The sequence below is a fragment of the Myotis nattereri genome (genome assembly GCF_964212035.1).
Source record: "Myotis nattereri genome assembly, chromosome: 3".
Classification (NCBI taxonomy): Eukaryota; Metazoa; Chordata; class Mammalia; order Chiroptera; family Vespertilionidae; genus Myotis; species Myotis nattereri.
In genome coordinates this window covers 165,894,249-165,912,471 of record NC_138077.1, presented here as the reverse complement: position 1 = coordinate 165,912,471, position 18,223 = coordinate 165,894,249, and the positions used below count along the sequence as shown (strand labels likewise).

Below are 18,223 nucleotides of genomic sequence, written 5' to 3'. Positions count from 1 at the left end.
TGCTCAGGTGGTAATTATCAGTTTTTGAAATCTCACAATAAAAAGCATTTATTAAAAGTAAACCATCAGAACAGTATAAATTTGTAGTGTATAGTCTCTATAATTCAGCCATTTTATTTCTTGCTATCTATAACAGACACTGCAAAGGAATGTAAAAGAATGCAACATCATTCATAATGGCAGAAAACTGGACAAAATGTGTGTCCATTCATTTAAATGTCCAAAAAAAGAGCCTAGCTAAATAAACTACAACATACCCATATTATGAAATACTATGCAGTTGTTAAAAAGAATGAAGTAGCACTACTAATAAGAAAAAGCACCTAATACATACTAAAGAGAAAAAAAATTGTTGCAAAAAATAAGTATAACACTTTATGAAAAAATAAGTATCAACAATTAAAGTTACAGATGACTATAAACACATTATTTATGGAAAGCATATAAAAGGGTCTGAAGGATATATAAATAGATAACCTTTTGCAAGATGCTCTGGGATTGTGAGTAGTGGCCAAAGGGAACATTTAACTTTATATGTAAGGTTGTGTGGTGGTTAATTTTACGTCAATTTGGCAAGACTATGGTGCCCAATCTTTTGATCAAACACCAGTCTAGATGTTTCAATGAAGGTATTTTTTAGATGTGATTAACACTTAAATCAGTACACTTGGAATATAGCAGATTACCCTCTATAATGTGGTAGGCCTCATCCAATCAACTGCAGGCCTTAAGAGCAAAGCCTGTTTCCCAAAGGAAAAGCAATTCTGTCCCAAGACTGCAACATAGAAACCCTGCCTGAGATTTCAGAATCAAGACCATATCAACTCTTCCCTGAATTTCCAGCCTACCGCACTGCTCTAGATTTCAGACTTGCCAGTTCCTACATTCACATGAGCCAATTCCTTAAAATAAATCAATCTCTCCCGACCCACCCCTCTTTCTCTCTCTCTAAATATCTAGTTATACATCTACTAGAGGCCGGATGCACGAAATTCATGCAGGAGTAGACCTTCCTTCCCCCGGCTGCCGACACCGGCTTCCCTCTGGCACCTGGGACACCGGCAGCCGGGGGAAGGAAGGTCTACTCCTGCACGAATTTCGTGCATCCGGCCTCTAGTGTAATATAAGATGAATATAATTTTTAAAAGTAATAAGTATGGCCCTTACTTGATCTGATTACTTATTGACTTTAATATTTTATAAAATGCTTCTTCATGTGTCTAATTTAAAAAATGCCTGAGAGCCCTGGCTGGTTTGGCTCAGTGGATAAAGTGTTGGCTTGTGAACTGAAGGGTCCCAGGTTCAATTACGATCAAGGGCACGTGCCAGGGTTGTGGGCTTGACCCCCAGTGGGGGGCATGAAGGAGGCAGTCAATCTATGATTCTGTCTCATCACTGATGTTTCTATCTCTCGCTCCCTCTCCCTTCCTCTCTGAAATAAATAAAAATATATAAATAAATAAATAAAGTCTAAGAATATTTCAAACATTTTTTAAAAAACTTTTTCTTTATTGATTGATTTAGAGAATGAAAGGAAGGGGGAGGAGGGAGGGAGAGAAACATCAAATGTTGTTCCACTAACTTCTGCATTCACCAGTTGCTTCTGGTATGTGCCGTGACTGAGGATCAAACTTGCAACCTTGGTGCATCAGGATGATACTCTAACCAACTGAGCTACGAGACTAGGGCTTGAGCATTCTTACATAACCTCTTCTTGACAGGTAAAATGGTAATTATGGGAAAAATTTACAATTCACTAAAGAGAAACCTTCAATGAAATTTAATTTAATGACAGTATTGTAAAAATATAAGCATATTTCATTTTAGTCATATATATGGAATACTGAGAAACCGCTATTAGATAAGTAAATAGTTTAGAAGTCTAAGAATAGAAAGTAGAAAAGAGGAACTAAGATGGCGGCACAGATAAACACCGGGAAATTGCCGCCTCCCACAACAATTGAAAAATACCGCAAAGGACAGAGCAGACATCATCCAGAACAACAGGAAGGCTGGCTGAGTGTAAATTCTACAACTGGAAAGAAAGAAAAACATGCTGAGAGCCAGAGGAGCTGCGGAGGTGAAGTGCAGAGGTACGGTGGCTCGTGCGCGCGCGGAAAGTGGGTGGCACCTGAGGACGCGGCTGTCTTTTTGAATCACAAGCTCCCGACTGCTCTGAACTCCGGTTCTGGGAAGTCTCTGGGGACCCAGGACTCATACGGGAGAAGCTGGTCTGTCGGGCAGCGGGCGAACTTGAGGGCGGCTTTCCCTCAGAGGTGCTTCAGCAATTATCGGGTTACTGAGATTCGCGACTCCGGGCGGAGAATCAGCCATAGCTCCTTGCTCCGCTCTTTGATTCCCTGAGACCCTGCCCCACCCAGGCTGCGGCAAAGGCTTTTGCATGTGAATGTACCTAACTGCAGCCGAGCCAGGCAGACCTGGAACTTCCAAGAGAAGGCCCAAGGCCCCACAGCGGCTTGCATTGCTTCACAGCTGAGCCTCTTCGTGGCTCCTGCTGTGTGGCCTCAGGCAGAGACTGAATTAGCACCTCCTTAGATCCAGGAGCCACTGTACCCAGTGGTCAGAGGGGGACCATCCAGATTGCAACTCCTCAGATCCATAAGGGACACACTCAGGGTGCAGACTCAGTGAGCACCAAAGCCCCACTGAAGTAAGTCTTGCCCCAGAAGGGTGTCTTCAGCACAGAAGTTCTCCCACTTCAGACACAGCTGATTCTCACAGCCAATTGGCCTGGAGGTCAATTCCTCCCAGTGATCCTACAACAATCAAGGCACCAAGAGTGCACCAAGAGTGTCCACCCCAGGTAACTGGGGAGGCTAAGCCACTGGGCCCTACAGGACACCTGGCGCGCAGGGCCACTCTATCAACACAGGGAAGCAGCCAAAATGCGGAGACAAAGAAACAGGTCACAAATGGCAGAAATGGAGGAAAGCAAACGACTGGATATAGAGTTCAAGGCCACGTTTATAAGGTTTTTCAAGAATTTTATGGAAACCGCCGATAAATTTAATGAATCCCTCAAGGAGTATAGTGAGACCATGGAGGACATGAAAAAGGACCAACTAGAAATTAAGTATACACTGACTGAAATAAAGAATAATTTACAGAGATCCAACAGCAGACAAGAGGATCCCAAGAATCAAGTCAAAGATTTGAAATACAAAGAAACAAAAAATACCCAACCGAAAAAGAAAAAAGAAAAGAGATTCAAAAAATATGAAGATAGTGTAAGGAACCTCTGGGACAACTTCAAGCGTACCAACATCAGAATTATAGGGGTACCAGAAGGAGAGAGAGGGCAAGATATTGAAAACCTTTTTGAAGAAATAATGACAGAAAACTTCCCACACCTGGTGAAAGAAATAGACTTACAAGTCCAGGAAGCGCAGAAAACCCCAAACAAAAGGAATCCAAAGAGGACCACACCAAGACACATCATAATTAAAATGCCAAGAGCAAAAGATAAAGAGAGAATCTTAAAAGCAGCAAGAGAAAGACAGTCAGTTACCTACAAGGGAGTACCCATACGACTGTCAGCTGATTTCTCAACAGAAACCATGCAGGCCAGAAGAGAGTGGCAAGAAATATTCAAAGAGATGAATAGCAAGAACCTGCAACCAAGATTACTTTATCCAGCAAAGCTATCATTCAGAATAGAAGGTCAGATAAAGAGCTTCATGGATAAGAAAAAGCTAAAGGAGTTCATCACCACCAAACCAGCATTATACGAAATGCTGAAAGGTATTCTTTAAGAAGAGGAAGAAGAAAAAGGAACTCTTACCATTTGCCACAGCATGGATGGAACTGGAGAGCGGATAAATACCACAGGATCTCACTCATTTGTGGAATACAATGAACAACATAAACTGATGAACAAGGACTGATCCAGAGACGGAGAGGCATTGATTGGACTGTTGGTCCTTGGAGGGAAGGAAGGGGAGGGTGGGGGTAAGGGGGAAAGATCAACCAAAGGACTTATATGCAAGCATATAGGCCTAACCAATGGACATGGCCAACGGGGGGGGGGGGGGGGGGGGTGAGGGCATGAGCGGGGGGGGGGGGGTAGAGGGTAACGTGGGGACAAGGACACATATGTAATATCTTAATCAATAAAAAATATATTAAAAAAAGAAAGAATAGAAAGTAAAAATATCCAGGGAAATGAATTCAAAAGTGTATCCCTTTGTGGTCTTCCTAAGGAATAAAGCATTAGAAATATAATGGAAACATGTGAGGACAAGACAGCTGACAAAAAGAATCTTTCCCAACATGGAATTCAATGAACTAAACTTTCCCTCTTGGCTTCTCTAAGAATATGTTCCACTTCTGTAACCAACTATTATAATTCCCTATGTGGTCACAAAGTGGAGAGAATAAACTATTTGAAGACAATTCAGTAAGCTACTTCTTGCATTTCCATCACCTTATTTTGGCAACGTTAAATTCTAAACAATCTTTAAAGTTTAAAAATCTAGATTTGTACATACTGTTTTATCTTCCCGAAAAAGCCATCCTGTTTGGGCACGTGTGAAAGAAATTGATTTGGTTGATAGAGTTGCAGAGTAAATATCACTACTCATTAAAATGTCAACCTCCTCTTCTGTTTCCATCTCTGATTCCTGGGGAGGGGGTAAAAGTTAAATATTAGAACCTAGGTTTTCAAAGGTTATTAGCATGACACATGAAAATAACAAAATGTTATGAATTCCTAAAAAGGAAACAAATTCTAAAAAATGTTAAATCCTACTTATTCTAAAAACAATTACAGAATTTTAAACTACATATATCTAAGTAAGTTAGAATTATGACTAATTATTAATCTATAAGTACAGGATACATGAAATACTGTACTCTTACACTGTTATACATAATGTAGTTGAAACAATACTAGATTACCCATTACAGAAACATACAGTATGTAGGGCAATTTTAAAAGATTACTTAAAGAATTAAGTTGACAGGTGTGAGACAAAATGTCCATATGAAGGTTTCATTTTCTTTCAACAAAGATCTTACTTCATTTCTTTTTAATCTAAAGACCGACCACTATCATTTGAGCCTCTCTTTCTCAATAGTTCTTAAGTGGAAGGAAGGATGGAAGGGAAGGAAGAAAGAAAAGCAGTCCAGAAGGGATTTGCTCTGTATTTCTTGGGGGGGGGGGGGGGGGGGAAGAAATCCATACATATCAACCTATGATTTCTAAACCTGATAAGTAGCCTTACTTCTGGTTTTATTCTCTGCATATTCTCCAGTGCTCGCACATAATACGTGATCAATAATTACTTTTTAAATGAGAAAAAAGAGAAAGCTTTGTGCTTGTTTCAGGAGCAGAAGACTAAGAAATCAGGTACAGAGGGTAAGTGAGCAGGTAAAAGATGAGATTCTATCTTTAACAAGGCCAAGAGAGAGTCTCTGATACTTAGGATCAAAGAGTCTCAAGTAGAAAAAAAAAAGGGGGGGTCAGAATAAAAGGCAGAATCTAGAGAGCTCGCTGGAGAATGAGAACTGTGCATGAAGTTTACAATGTCTAGAGCAGTGGTTCTCAACCTTCCTAATGCCACGACCCTTTAATACAGTTCCTCATGTTGTGGTGACCCCCAACCATAAAATTATTTTCTTTTTTTTTTTAAATATATTTTTATTGATTTTTTACAGAGAGGAAGGGAGAGAGATAGAGAGCTAGAAACATCGATGAGAGAGAAACATCCATCAGCTGCCTCCTGCACATCTCCTACTGGGGATGTGCCCGCAACCCAGGTACATGCCCTTGACCGGAATTGAACCCGGGACCCCTCAGTCTGCAGGCCGGCGCTCTATCCACTAAGCCAAACCAGTTTCGGCTATAAAATTATTTTCGTGGCTACTTCATAACTGTAATTTTGCTACTGTTATGAGTCGTAATGTAAATATCGGATATGCAGGATGTATTTTCATTGTTACAAATTGAACATAATTAAAGCATAGTGATTCATCACAAAAACAATATGTAATTATATATGTGTTTTCCGATAGTCTTAGGCGACCCCTGTGAAAGGGTCGTTCGACCCCCTAAGGGGTCGTGACCCACAGGTTGGCGACCACTGGTCGAGAGGCTTGATTTCCCACACCTCCTTATTTGTATACTTGAGGCCCGATGCACAAAATTCATGCAAAGGGCTTGGCCCTTGCAGCTGCGGTGGCTTGCCTAGACCCTCGTAGCCCCAGCTTCGTCCAGAAGGTTGTTTGGCTGTCCAGTCGAATTAGCATATTACGCTTTTATTATTATAGATTATCAAGAGGCCCATTTTCTATTTTTCACCATTGAACTTTCACCCAGATATAGTCCAATTCTTAATCTATCGTCTATAGGAAAAACAGCAATACCTTAGGACTGGGATAGTACCATTTCCTTCACCCTTACAAGTGAGGAATGGAAACTCTTGATATTAATGCTAAGGTACAAATGTATTTCTGGTAACCCAAACTAATTCAGAACACAATTTTCTTAAGAAAATTTTGGGCAGACATAGGTTATACAGAACTGTCAGACATTATCTTACAAATACATTACAATCAATTAGGATTTTGTGTATTAGCTTGAGAATAACATTACATATAAGACTGTGAAGAAATTTGCCTTGCTTCAAACACCCTGTTTTTAAATAAACTTTTAGAACAGAACTCTTCTATAAATCATAGACTGATCATCACCATATCATTGAAAAAAAACTATTACATCCATTCAACAAACATTTATTGAACAGTTATTACTTATATATGCCCATTAGAATAAACAAGTATTTCCTTCTTAAAGATTATTATTCAAAATCCAGCTTATCTGTAAGTTTTAGGCATAAAATAAACACATATACATACCTTAAATACCAGTCCTTTGGTGACTTCATCAATACTCTAACATCAGCTAATGTTTACACCACTAGCCTTAATCTTTGGTTTCTCTTTCAGTACCATATTTCCACTTACCTCTGCCTAGTTAGCTATGCTATTCTCATTTAATATGCAATAGGTCAAATTATTTAATAAATATCTGAATCTATAGGAAAAGTCAGAAAACTATGGCCAGCAGGCCAAATCCAATCCACTACATTTTTCATCATTCACGTACATAATATCTCTGGCTGCTTTTATACTAATCACAGCAGAGTTGAGTAGTTGTGACAGAGATCATATGGCATGCAAATATATCTAAATATCTAAAATATTTATTATCTATACCAGTGGTTCTCAACCTTCCTAATGCCGCGACCCTTTAATACAGTTCTTCATGTTGTGGTGACCCCCAATTTCATTGTTACAAATTGAACATAATTAAACCATAGTGATGAATCACAAAAACAATATGTAATTATATGTGTGTTTTCCGATGGTCTTAGGCGACCCCGTGAAAGGGTCGTTCAACCCCCAAGGGGTCGCGACCCACAGGTTGAGAACTGCTGATCTATACCTTTACAGAAAGGTTTCCAAACTCTGGCCTAGAAAGTACTGATGCTGTATCAGGTACCAGAGACTACAACTAAATGAACCCCATAACCGTGAGGGGCTTAACCCCACAAAGGAAGAAAGCCACATAAACAAATAGCAGAAGAGGGTCTTTGATACCATATTCAGCGAAAGCATAAAGAAAACAATGGTCACCTGGCAGGGGAGGAACTGACACTAAGCTGTGCCCCTTAAGTATGAAGGTGCAAGAAGAAGGGCATTCCAGGAAGTGGAAACAATGTGAACAATAAAATAAACGCTAAATAGCCTGGCATGTCTGAAAAATTGCAAAGAGGTAAGTACTACTGTACCTAAGACAGCAAAGTAAGAAAAAGGCGGGAAAAGCCAGGTCACAGAAGTAACCATATCATGCTAAGGAATGTGGATTTCCCTCTTTAGGAACAGGAAACTTTAAAATGTCTTTAAAGAAGGCAGGTTTCATAAATTTGTTTTCAACATTTAATCTATCTCCAATGTGTGAGATAATTTAGAAGCAGAACAGAAGGGGGCCAGGAAGATCATTTACAAGACTTGTGATAGTCGAGTTGAAAGACAATGAATATCTAAATTGAGGCATTAACCCTATGGGGAAAAAAAAAAAAGGGATATTTATTAGACACAGGGAAACAGAAATGACTATACATAATCTCTAGTTAGAAAACATGAAGTATAAGAAAAGATGTCAAAAATAATTCTCAGTTATCTGGATGAATAGAAAATGACGTCATTCACCAAAAGAAGGAAAATGGGAAAAAAGAAAAAGAAAAGGAGGCTTGGAGGGAAAACAATGAGTTTAGCTTTAGACAAACTAAATTTTGAAGTTATCTTGGAGACATACATGATAGCCCATTTGAGTAGATAGGTCTCCACTCAGAAGATTTATCTGCGGTACAAATACATACTTTGTGAGAATAGAAGAGATTATTCTGCCAGTTTGTAAAAATGAGAACCACATCAGAAGCAAATCAAGATTAAACAGGTGAGTAGGGAACAGGGAAAGGAGAATAAGATGGAGAGAAAAGAACAACAGACGAAGGTCAATTCATAAGGAAATGAAAATTTTAAGAACTGAGTTATCAATAATAGCAAATACTTCAAAGAAGTCTAATAAAGAGAAGGTTGAAACAGGTGTGCTGGTTTTAGCAATGGACTCAAAATGAGCATTATCCAAAACCCCAAACCTATTTCCTTTTCCAAATAACCCAATTTTATCAGTGGAAACTGTCATTCCACTCCTCAAGACAGAATCACTACACTCACCCTTAAATCTTTCCAATTCTTAATTCACTCAACCTATTTAGCAAGTCCTATTATTTCATTCTTGGAAATATAAGTCATAATTTCTCTTTCTTAATTATTCACTACACCATCTTAGTTAAGAACCTCATCCCCTCTAAACTGTACAACCATAACTTCCCTGCCTCCAATCTCTTCCTTTTGCAATCCATTCTGCATACCAGCTATGTGATCTTGAACATGTCATTTAATATTTGTAAGCCTCAATTTTCTCATGTGTAAAATGAACATAATCCCTCCCCAGGGGAAAATGAATCCAACCTTTTAGGGCCAGGTGTTCTTTACAGTTAAGTAACAGCATGGCAGAGAGAGGGTAAGCTCACTCAACTTTTCACAAAGTAATCAAAGTTTATACTGGCTTCGTTAACATATGTAATTTTATTTATTTTTTAAAAAAAAATATATTTTATTGATTTTTTACAGAGAGGAAGGGAGAGGGATAGAGAGTTAGAAACATTGATGAGAGAGAAACATCGATCAGCTGCCTCTTGCACACCTCCTACTGGGGATGTGCCTGCAACCAAGGTACATGCCCTTGGCCGGAATTGAACCTGGGACCTTTCAGTCCACAGGCTGACACTCTATCCACTGAGCCAAACCGGTCAGGGCAACATATGTAATTTTAAAGATGCTTCATAACAATAAAGCAAAAAGACAAAAAAATGAAAATAATAAAAGTACTTACTTTGATAGGTTATTTTAAGAATTTAATGATAAATACTTTTTAATTAAAGTACTTAAATAATAGTTCCAATATGCTGGCAATTAATGCTTAATATAATCATATAATAATAATGGATATACACTATTAATACAGATCCACTATCCATAGCATTTAGAAGTGTCTAGCATTTACTAGGTCCTTGATAAATGTTTAAGAAAGGAAGGGAGGGAAAGTGAAAGAAATGCGTAAGATTAATTCACTTGAATTACTTTTAGATGATATCAATAATTTAAGAATCTATGACTTTGTTACTAATTACAGCAAATCCTAAGTTTTCTGGCTTTTAAGACCTGCCATAAACCATGTTCGCATACTCAGTAAGAGAAAACTTCACTCTACTCAGATCTCTTTTCTGTTTCCCCAAAAGACCATTCTTATTCCCACTTCCCTGACTTTACTCACCCTGTGTGCTCCACAAGGAATACCTTCTCCTCTTCCAATCTAAATCTTCATTGCTCAGTGCCAGTTAAGACACTACTTTTCAATAGTACACGTACAAGGTAACTAAGGTCTCATCAACAGATATGGTAGTAGGAAGTTCTAATCTAAGAGATGTTGAGGAAGGAACCATAAGGTGTGGTGAATGACAATATGCAGAAATGAAGTGGTGAAAAATAACAACAAAATTTAAAAAGTGACAAAACAAAATGTTGACTAAGAAAATTTTGTAGTACTATCAATGATAGAGATACTAGAAAAGCTTTGTCTTTCCAGCATCTCTAAAAGCAGGGAAAGGGGCATTCAGGAAATTAAAGGATGAGGATAATGGTGCATATAGTTTTCAATGATGGTTGGGTAGGCAACCCCAACATAGATTTCTGATGTGATGAAAGGAAGATAATTTTGTACTTTAAGAAGAAAAAGATAAAAGAAAGGCAGTCAAAGAGTGAGGAAAAATAAGAGTACAGACAGAGAATCAAAGTACAAATAAAGAGATAGGGATGGTCAGTAACATTTTAAAAGAAGCGACGGTTGTAAGATAATAAATGGCAAAAGGGACAGCGCAGATTCAACAAATAAGAACTAAGAGAAAATGGAGTTCACCTAACTAGAAGATCATCAGTGAATTATGAGCAAACAGACTCACTGGCTTGATCAAGATGAAAACCAGATGATAATATATAAAATAAAATAAAACTAAAAAACTAGTAGTAAGGAAATAAAAGCTTTAGGATCAGTCCCAATTATACCTTAAGCCCTTTGAAACAATTACACTGACACTTGGTTCCATAAGAAGACATGTTTTAAAAACCATTTAGAGGAATGCTCACCTCATGGTGTATTCGCTGATAAACTTTTTGTTCATTGTCTAATACTACAAAAGATTCAGAGGGTGCTGCATCCCCATTGAAAATGAAGCTTAAATCCCCTCGTTGGCACTTCATGTCAGTAAAGTCTATGAGAGTAGTGTCAAGCCTGTGAAAGATATGTGGGTGAGAAATTCTGACAAATAAATTTCAATAACAATCCATAATAATTAAACCAAACTTTGTTCCTTCTAAACTCAAACCAAGATGCTAATACCATATTTCAAAGTCAAATTTAGAGAAAAACACACACAACTGAGTTTAAAGTATCTTATTTTTTAAAAAAACACACCAAAAGGATATTTAAATATATTCCATTTTACAAGTATTTCATTTTTCTGAATATATACTCTAATAAAGATTGTTTCCCCATTGTTGAAATATTGTGCCTTTGTTCCCTACCATTTCCCTTACTGTAACTAATCCATAAAAATAACTTCAGGACAGAAAAAGAAAGCAAACCTGTCTAATATTCTTTGATTCCTTTAAGACCATGTTACTGACTCAGCAGAGTAATTAAGAAGGTTGTAAAAGCAATGGATGTACCACATTCTTGGCCTTTTGCTCTATATCTATGCCCTATCCCTAAACATCAGGTACCAAAACTTGCTTCATCCTTCCACTTGGTAACCCGCTTAACTTATCCCAAAGTCTTTCAGCCTTTCTGTTTGACTTCCTAGATTCAATTAGCATTCTCTTTTCCAACATCTCCACAGCTTGAAAATCTTATGGATCATTCCTATGTCAAAAGCTCACAGATTCACTTTAGTGTATTTATTGTGCTCTTTGGTAACCAAGACCTGACAGTCTACCCCCAATGAACTGCTCTCAAATTTCACAAATCACTACTTGCTGAAATTAGGGAGAATACTGGAATGGGAAAGTTCCCAAGCACCCTAAAGTTCTTCAATGTTTGAAGACTTTGTAGATCACATCAGGACCTCTCTAACTGCTCAAAACATAGTCCTTAATCTAAGAAATGGGTTGACACATTTGTTACATGATGGTGATCATGCCCAAGGAAACACCTTTAAGTCTCTGTGAAAGATCCACTCCAGCTACTGAGTTCTAATGCGATTATAAGAATTCATTACTTTGTAGGCTTTTCAGTTTTCACCCTGAACAAGGCAAAGTGAATGGGCATTCTTGGTTTCCCTAAACAAAAAAGCTGAGAAATGAAACATCTCACATACTGCATCAAAAGAATAACAAGGGTTATTTTTAAAAGTAAAAGTGAGCCCTGGCTGGTGTGGCTCAGTGGTTGGGTGTCGTCCTTGCATCAAGAGGTCACTGGTTTGATTCCAGGTCAGGGCACATGCCCAGGTTGTGGGCTCAATCCCCAGTAGGGGGTGTGCAGGAGGCAGCAGATCAATGTTTCTCTCCTCTCAAATCAATAAAAAACTGTTTTTTGTTTAAAGTGAAAGTGATCCTATTAATAATTTTACGAGGGTAACAGGGATGAACCAGACCAAATAGGAAAGTTTGATTATCCTATGTGCAAGGAGCTCTTTTCTGAGCCATATAAAATATACATATTCCCTCAGAATGAAATCAAGAAGAACTAAAAAAAAGCAAGTCACCAACTCCTGTAGGGATGAACCCTGTCTGCAGCTTTATAACTGAATTGTGGCTTCTGGTCTGCTGCCAGTGGCCTGCTATTGCACTACTAGAGCTTGTACTGCTAAACATATCCTGTTGTTGCTTGTACATATGGCATAAGAGAAAATAATGCTAGTTAAAGGGGCTTATCCCTTCCCTTTATAAGGTGTGGCTACTGATAGTATCAAAAAGAAACAGATCAATTTATGTAAGTGCCCTATTTGGACTCTAAGCTTCAGCTATCAGGAAACTCTACACCCCACATAAAAAAACTTTTTAAAAAGGGTGGGTGGCCAGAACAGTCTCTGCCTCCATTCCATTCCTGCCCATCCTGGATGACAGTGGTAGTGAGTTGCAAGGGGTAAGGGTGAAAATACTGAGAAAGAAGATACAAAGAGAGGCAGAGATAGATTTACATGGTAATATTTAAGCTCCTAGATGTAGTCACACCTAAAATCAATAACAGTCAATTTTTATTTCATCTGTACTTTTATAATTTGCAACTGAAATAAGACTACCTAATACATCTTCTGCAATATCCCCGATTTATTATATGGCCTGATAAATATCACACATGCCTCATAATGATAAAATGTATCATGATATTTTAATGAATTAACTATTCCTTCGCTTTAAGCCTATGAACCTAAATATTAATTTTTGACATGTAATGGCTATGAAGAACAAAATATCTTTATATAAATGCAAAGATTTAAACAGAAAATTTTTGATATAAAAACTTGAAAAATGCCAAATAGCACTGAAAAAGGTAATAGAGCCTTCTCTTGAGACAGGAAAAGCCTGAAATGGGGCAAAGTTTGCAATGATCATTTCAGTCAATGGGTACAGATCACCTCAAATTATTAAAATAGTGAAAATATTTTAGTATTCACAACAATAAAGCTGCTCACACTTTCCTATTTCTACTAAAGTATTCATCTCTCGCCCTGACCGGTTTGGATCAGTGGATAGAGCATTGGCCTGTGGACTAAAAGGTCCTGGGTTTGATTCCGGTCAAGGGCATGTAACTTGGTTGTGGGCACATTCCCAGTGGGAGGTGTGCAAGAGGCAGCTGATCGATGTTTCTCTCTCTCTCATCGATGTTTCTAACTCTCTATCCTTTTCCCTTCCTCTCTGTAAAAAAACCAATAAAATGTATTTTTTTAAAAGTTTAAATATTAATAAAAAAATAAAATATTCATCTCTCCTTGACACCAAAGAACATATTTACATGATCAGATGCATGTCATGAGGTATGAGTAAACTTTAAAGATTTCTTTGATATATTTAAAATTCAGCTTTATTTGAAGTGATGTTTTAAAAAACTAAGTCTTTTGACATTTAAATTTGAAAGTTTTTATTTAATGTTAACATATTTTTTAAAAGTTAATTCTTGTCATATAGGCAAAAAAACTTTGCCAAACTTCCTAAAATCCAGCCTTTCCATTAATGTGATAAACTTTGCTTAGAAATAAGAGCTTTAGAACCTATCACATTTCTCCTTCATCCTCAGCTGCTTGTAAGCCCTAGGTCTGAGTGTCTTACTACATTAAAGCAGCTTCCTCTTAACCTACATTTCTGTAACAGTGACTCTCCCTCAGGCTCCTATTTTCATGTGTCCATTTTAACCATTTTGTGGTTTTATTATCTATATTTATTACATAATATTCATAATAAAATTTACTTTCAAAAGTCATATATAAATGTGATATATTTTTTTAAAAGAGAAAGTTCCTCCTTTTTTGCTATTTCTAAAAATCAAACAAAACTAAAACTAACCTTAAAGTATAACACATGGAATAAAATACTATTCTCCCAAATTAGCTACTACCTTTGGCAAGTGCCTATATTAAACATTTTTAAATTGATGAATAATTTTTTATGAATCCATAATATACTGTTAACAATGGGCTGCTGAATTAAACCTACATCATTATCAAATCCTTTCCTAGTTTCTCTTGTATATTTTTCTGTAATTTCCAAGGTTTCTATAATGATCATGAACTTAATGTGCAGGAGCACTATCATAATTAGAAACTTCTGAAGAGGTTATTTTTTAAAAAAACAAAAATTTATAAACTTCTACTTTAATTCTACTGCTTGAGAATAATTATCCTAGAACTTACTTCCAACTAAAGGTTATCTCTTCCTCTAAATTCAACATATTACATAATGAATTTTATACAGTTAGCTTTTTAAAATTTCTGCCTTGTGACATGGTGGGAACTGATAGGAAGTTGGAGGTCCTGGCTCAGCTACTAATTTGCAAAGTGCTCCTGTAAAAATCACTTCACTTTCTCATCTATAAAACAACAGTATACATGAAATAATATTTTAAGACATTTCCAATTCTAACCTCTTACATATCCAAATTAATATTCTGGATATGTATAAAGATATATATGTAATTTTGTATATGTATATATAATTTATAAATATACTAATATACATATATATGTGTGTATATATATATGTTGGCATATTCACTAGCATTATATATAACTTCCATATACTTAATTTACATATATACCTACATTAATATAAAGCTAAAGATAATAAGGAATGATAAAAGTAAAATTCTGAAATGAGTAAAACAGATTTTCCACATGATCCAATCATCAATCTTAAGTTTTAAAAGGAAACAGAAGAATATTAAGTTTAGTGTTAAAAAGTTAACTAGAATAAATGATTGAACAGATGAATGGATTCATGGATGGGTACATTGGGAACAGAAGCGTATAAGAGTAGGGAAAGAAGGACAAGAATTAGGTCTTCTACTTATGTGTCCCTTATTCCTTAAAAAGCCAGGATCAAGGAGATGACCATCTTAAATCTTCTTAGTATTACATCATGTTCTTCACTGTTTGCCTTCTAGATATTCTGTAGTTGAATAAGAATAATACCTTTGTTTTAGTCAAGAGTTGATACCTTTGGTTATCTGTATATAGTATGTCTCAAATGAGATAAAATGTTGTGACTTTATTACAGCATGTTTAAGTTATACTACATCCTAATGTAAGCTATTACTAGAGGGGTAGGGGAAAGATTCTTCTAAATCTCAATTTTCTATTACTCAGGAAAAAAAATCAAATCACCTTACCTGATATTGATACCTTGTTTGTATATTTTACATGCATCGGAAGGCAGAATTCGGGAAAGTAAAGGCACTATATTTTTTAAAAAGAAGAGGTAAAAATTAATTAGAAGAATAACGTGAACATTTTAGGAATTCATCAAAATTATAATAATTTCTTTTGAAATAGTATTTTCCCACCTAAAATATATGTAAAGCAATTTTGAGCAACTACAAGTATCTATTATTTAATTGTATTTGCTGTATAGCTCACCACATTCCCCACCACCACCCCTGCACACCACCAGTAGCAGAGTTGATATAATGTTCCTTGTGGATACATATTGTAGGATATTATTGTAGACTAGAGGCCTGGTGCATGAAAATTCATGCACTGGAGGGGGGTGTCCCTCAGTCCAGCCTGCCCCCTCTCACAATCTTGGAGCCCTCAGGGGCGGGAGGCAACCTGGCAATCAGGAAAAGGCAATGCCCCCGTCACACCTCTGCTGCCGCCACTGCCGGCAGTGCAAGCCTCGGCTGGCTCTGGTTACCTGAGCCTCAGGCGGCCCTGGGCAGCTGGGCAGCCGCCATCTGAGGCTTGCTTGCGCCTTGGGCGTTGGCTGGGCAGCCAACATCTGAGGCTTGCCTGCACCTCGGGCCAGTCCTAGGCAACCGGGCAGCCAACATCTGAGGCTTGCCTGCACCTCGGGCTGGTCCTGGGCAGCTGGGGGGCTGAGGGAGGGTCTGGCCACACCATACGCCTCCCCCCCTTCCCCCAGGGGGCCTGAAAGGACTGGGTGACTCTGGTGGGGTTGAAGGGACTGCGTGCCATCTTTGTGATGGAGTGACAGTCAATTTGCATATCCCCTCTTTATTAGACAGGATGAGAAAACTATGCCCTTTTGGTAACTAAAGCCTCCTGAATGGGTAACTGGATGGACCTGAATCCTATCTGATCCTTTAAATATAATGTGATTAAATAGTAGAAAATAGCCCAGCTGGTGTGGCTCAGTGGTTGAACATCGACCTATAAACCAGAAGGTCACAGTTTGATGCTCTGTCAGGGCACATGCCTGGGTTGCAGGCTTGATCCCCAGTGGGATGCGTGCAGGAGGCAGCCAATCAATGATTCACTTTCATCACTGATGTTTCTATCTTTCTCCCTTTCTCTTCCTCTCTGAAATCAATAAAAATATATTTTAAAATAAATAAATCCTATATAATAAAAACATGATATGCAAATTGACCAAACAGTGGAATGACCAATGGGTGGGGGGTGGGGCCAGCGAACAGGTGGCTCCAGATCAGCAGGCACATGCCAGTGGGCAGAGGGAGGGGATGGTGATGGGGAGGGGGGCAGCGGCGGCAGTGGCAGGCGATTTGGGGTAGGGCCAGCCACTCGCTGTCCCCAGATTGGCCTGCCAGGGTCGCCTCCCACAGAGGGAGGCCAGACTGCAGCTTAGGCCCACTCCCCACCAGTTGGATATCCCCTGAGGGCTCCCGGACTGCGAGAGGGCACAGGCCGGGCTGAGGAACGCCCCCTTCTGAGTGCACAAATTTTTGTGCACCAGGCTTCTAGTAAATAGATAGTAGAAAGTAATGTGTATAACAGAAAAAGGCATTTTTAAATCTAAATAACTGAATTTGAGTTTGAATCCCAAATATGTGACCTTGGTTACTTAAGCACACTGAACCTCAGTTTCAAAAATCTATAAAATCCTACTGTTTACTTATAGATGTCTATATTCCATGTTGCTCACATTCATATCACAGCTATCTTTTGATAGCTTTTTATTAGTTATTATCTGCCATACTTTGGGGAAATAGGAGTTATTGTATGGATGAATAAATCTGTGTATCGGGTTATAATAAACTACCACATACCAAAAAAGAAAAAAATATGAAGTTCAAGATTCCTGAAAGTAAGATCATATCAGATGTGTATGTTAGTGTGTGTGCATGTATACAGATAGGTAAATAGATAGATAGATAGACAGACAGACAGATATCTTACACATATATGTATATATACATGTGTGTATGTATGTGTATATATATGTGTGTGTATATATACATATATACACATACATATATACATATATATATATATATATATATATATATATATATATATAATTTGAGACAGAGAGGAAGGGAGAGGGATAGAGAGCTAGAAACATGGATGAGAAACATTGATTGGCTGCCTCCTGCACACCCCCTACTGGGGATTGAGCCCACAACCCAGACATGTGCCCTGAACGGGAATTGAACCCTGACCTTTTGGTTCCTGGGTGAACACTCAACCACTGAGACACACCAGTGGGCTACAGGTATATTTTTTTAAATTCAGTGTTTAAAATGGGTGCTAAATCAATCTGGGTTAGAAAGAAACAAAAATTTCAGAGAAAATTAAAGACTAGTTTTTTAGTTAGCTTTTTCAGAAGTATCAATATTTTCTAAACACTAAAAGTACATTTACTATATCAATTTCTTTTTAAAATCGTGAGAGGTTATTGAATCTAAAATGATTTCCAGGAATGAACACTGTTTTCTAGACATTTTACTATACAAAAATAAGAAAAGTTTACTGCCCAAAGAGAATGGAATACCAACTAACAGTTACCCTAATCAAAGTATATAAGAAATCATTTTCTGATAAAAAAAAAAATCCCTTATACGAAACAACAGAAGTTGAGAAAAGCAATAGTAGTGTAAATTGATGTC

At 37.7% G+C, this 18,223-nt stretch overlaps 1 protein-coding gene across 1 annotated transcript in view; it reads right to left on the bottom strand.

The window, feature by feature from the left end:
* ANKRD13C (ankyrin repeat domain 13C) overlaps window positions 1-18,223 on the bottom strand; it is a 74,883-nt gene that overhangs the window by 21,915 nt on the left and 34,745 nt on the right. Inside the window, exons 6-8 of the mRNA XM_081085895.1 lie at window positions 15,527-15,593; window positions 10,792-10,936; window positions 4,509-4,640 (exon numbers count right to left, since the gene is read on the bottom strand). Coding sequence (XP_080942021.1) covers window positions 4,509-4,640; window positions 10,792-10,936; window positions 15,527-15,593 — 344 coding nt within the window. The remainder of the gene's footprint in view (window positions 1-4,508; window positions 4,641-10,791; window positions 10,937-15,526; window positions 15,594-18,223) is intronic.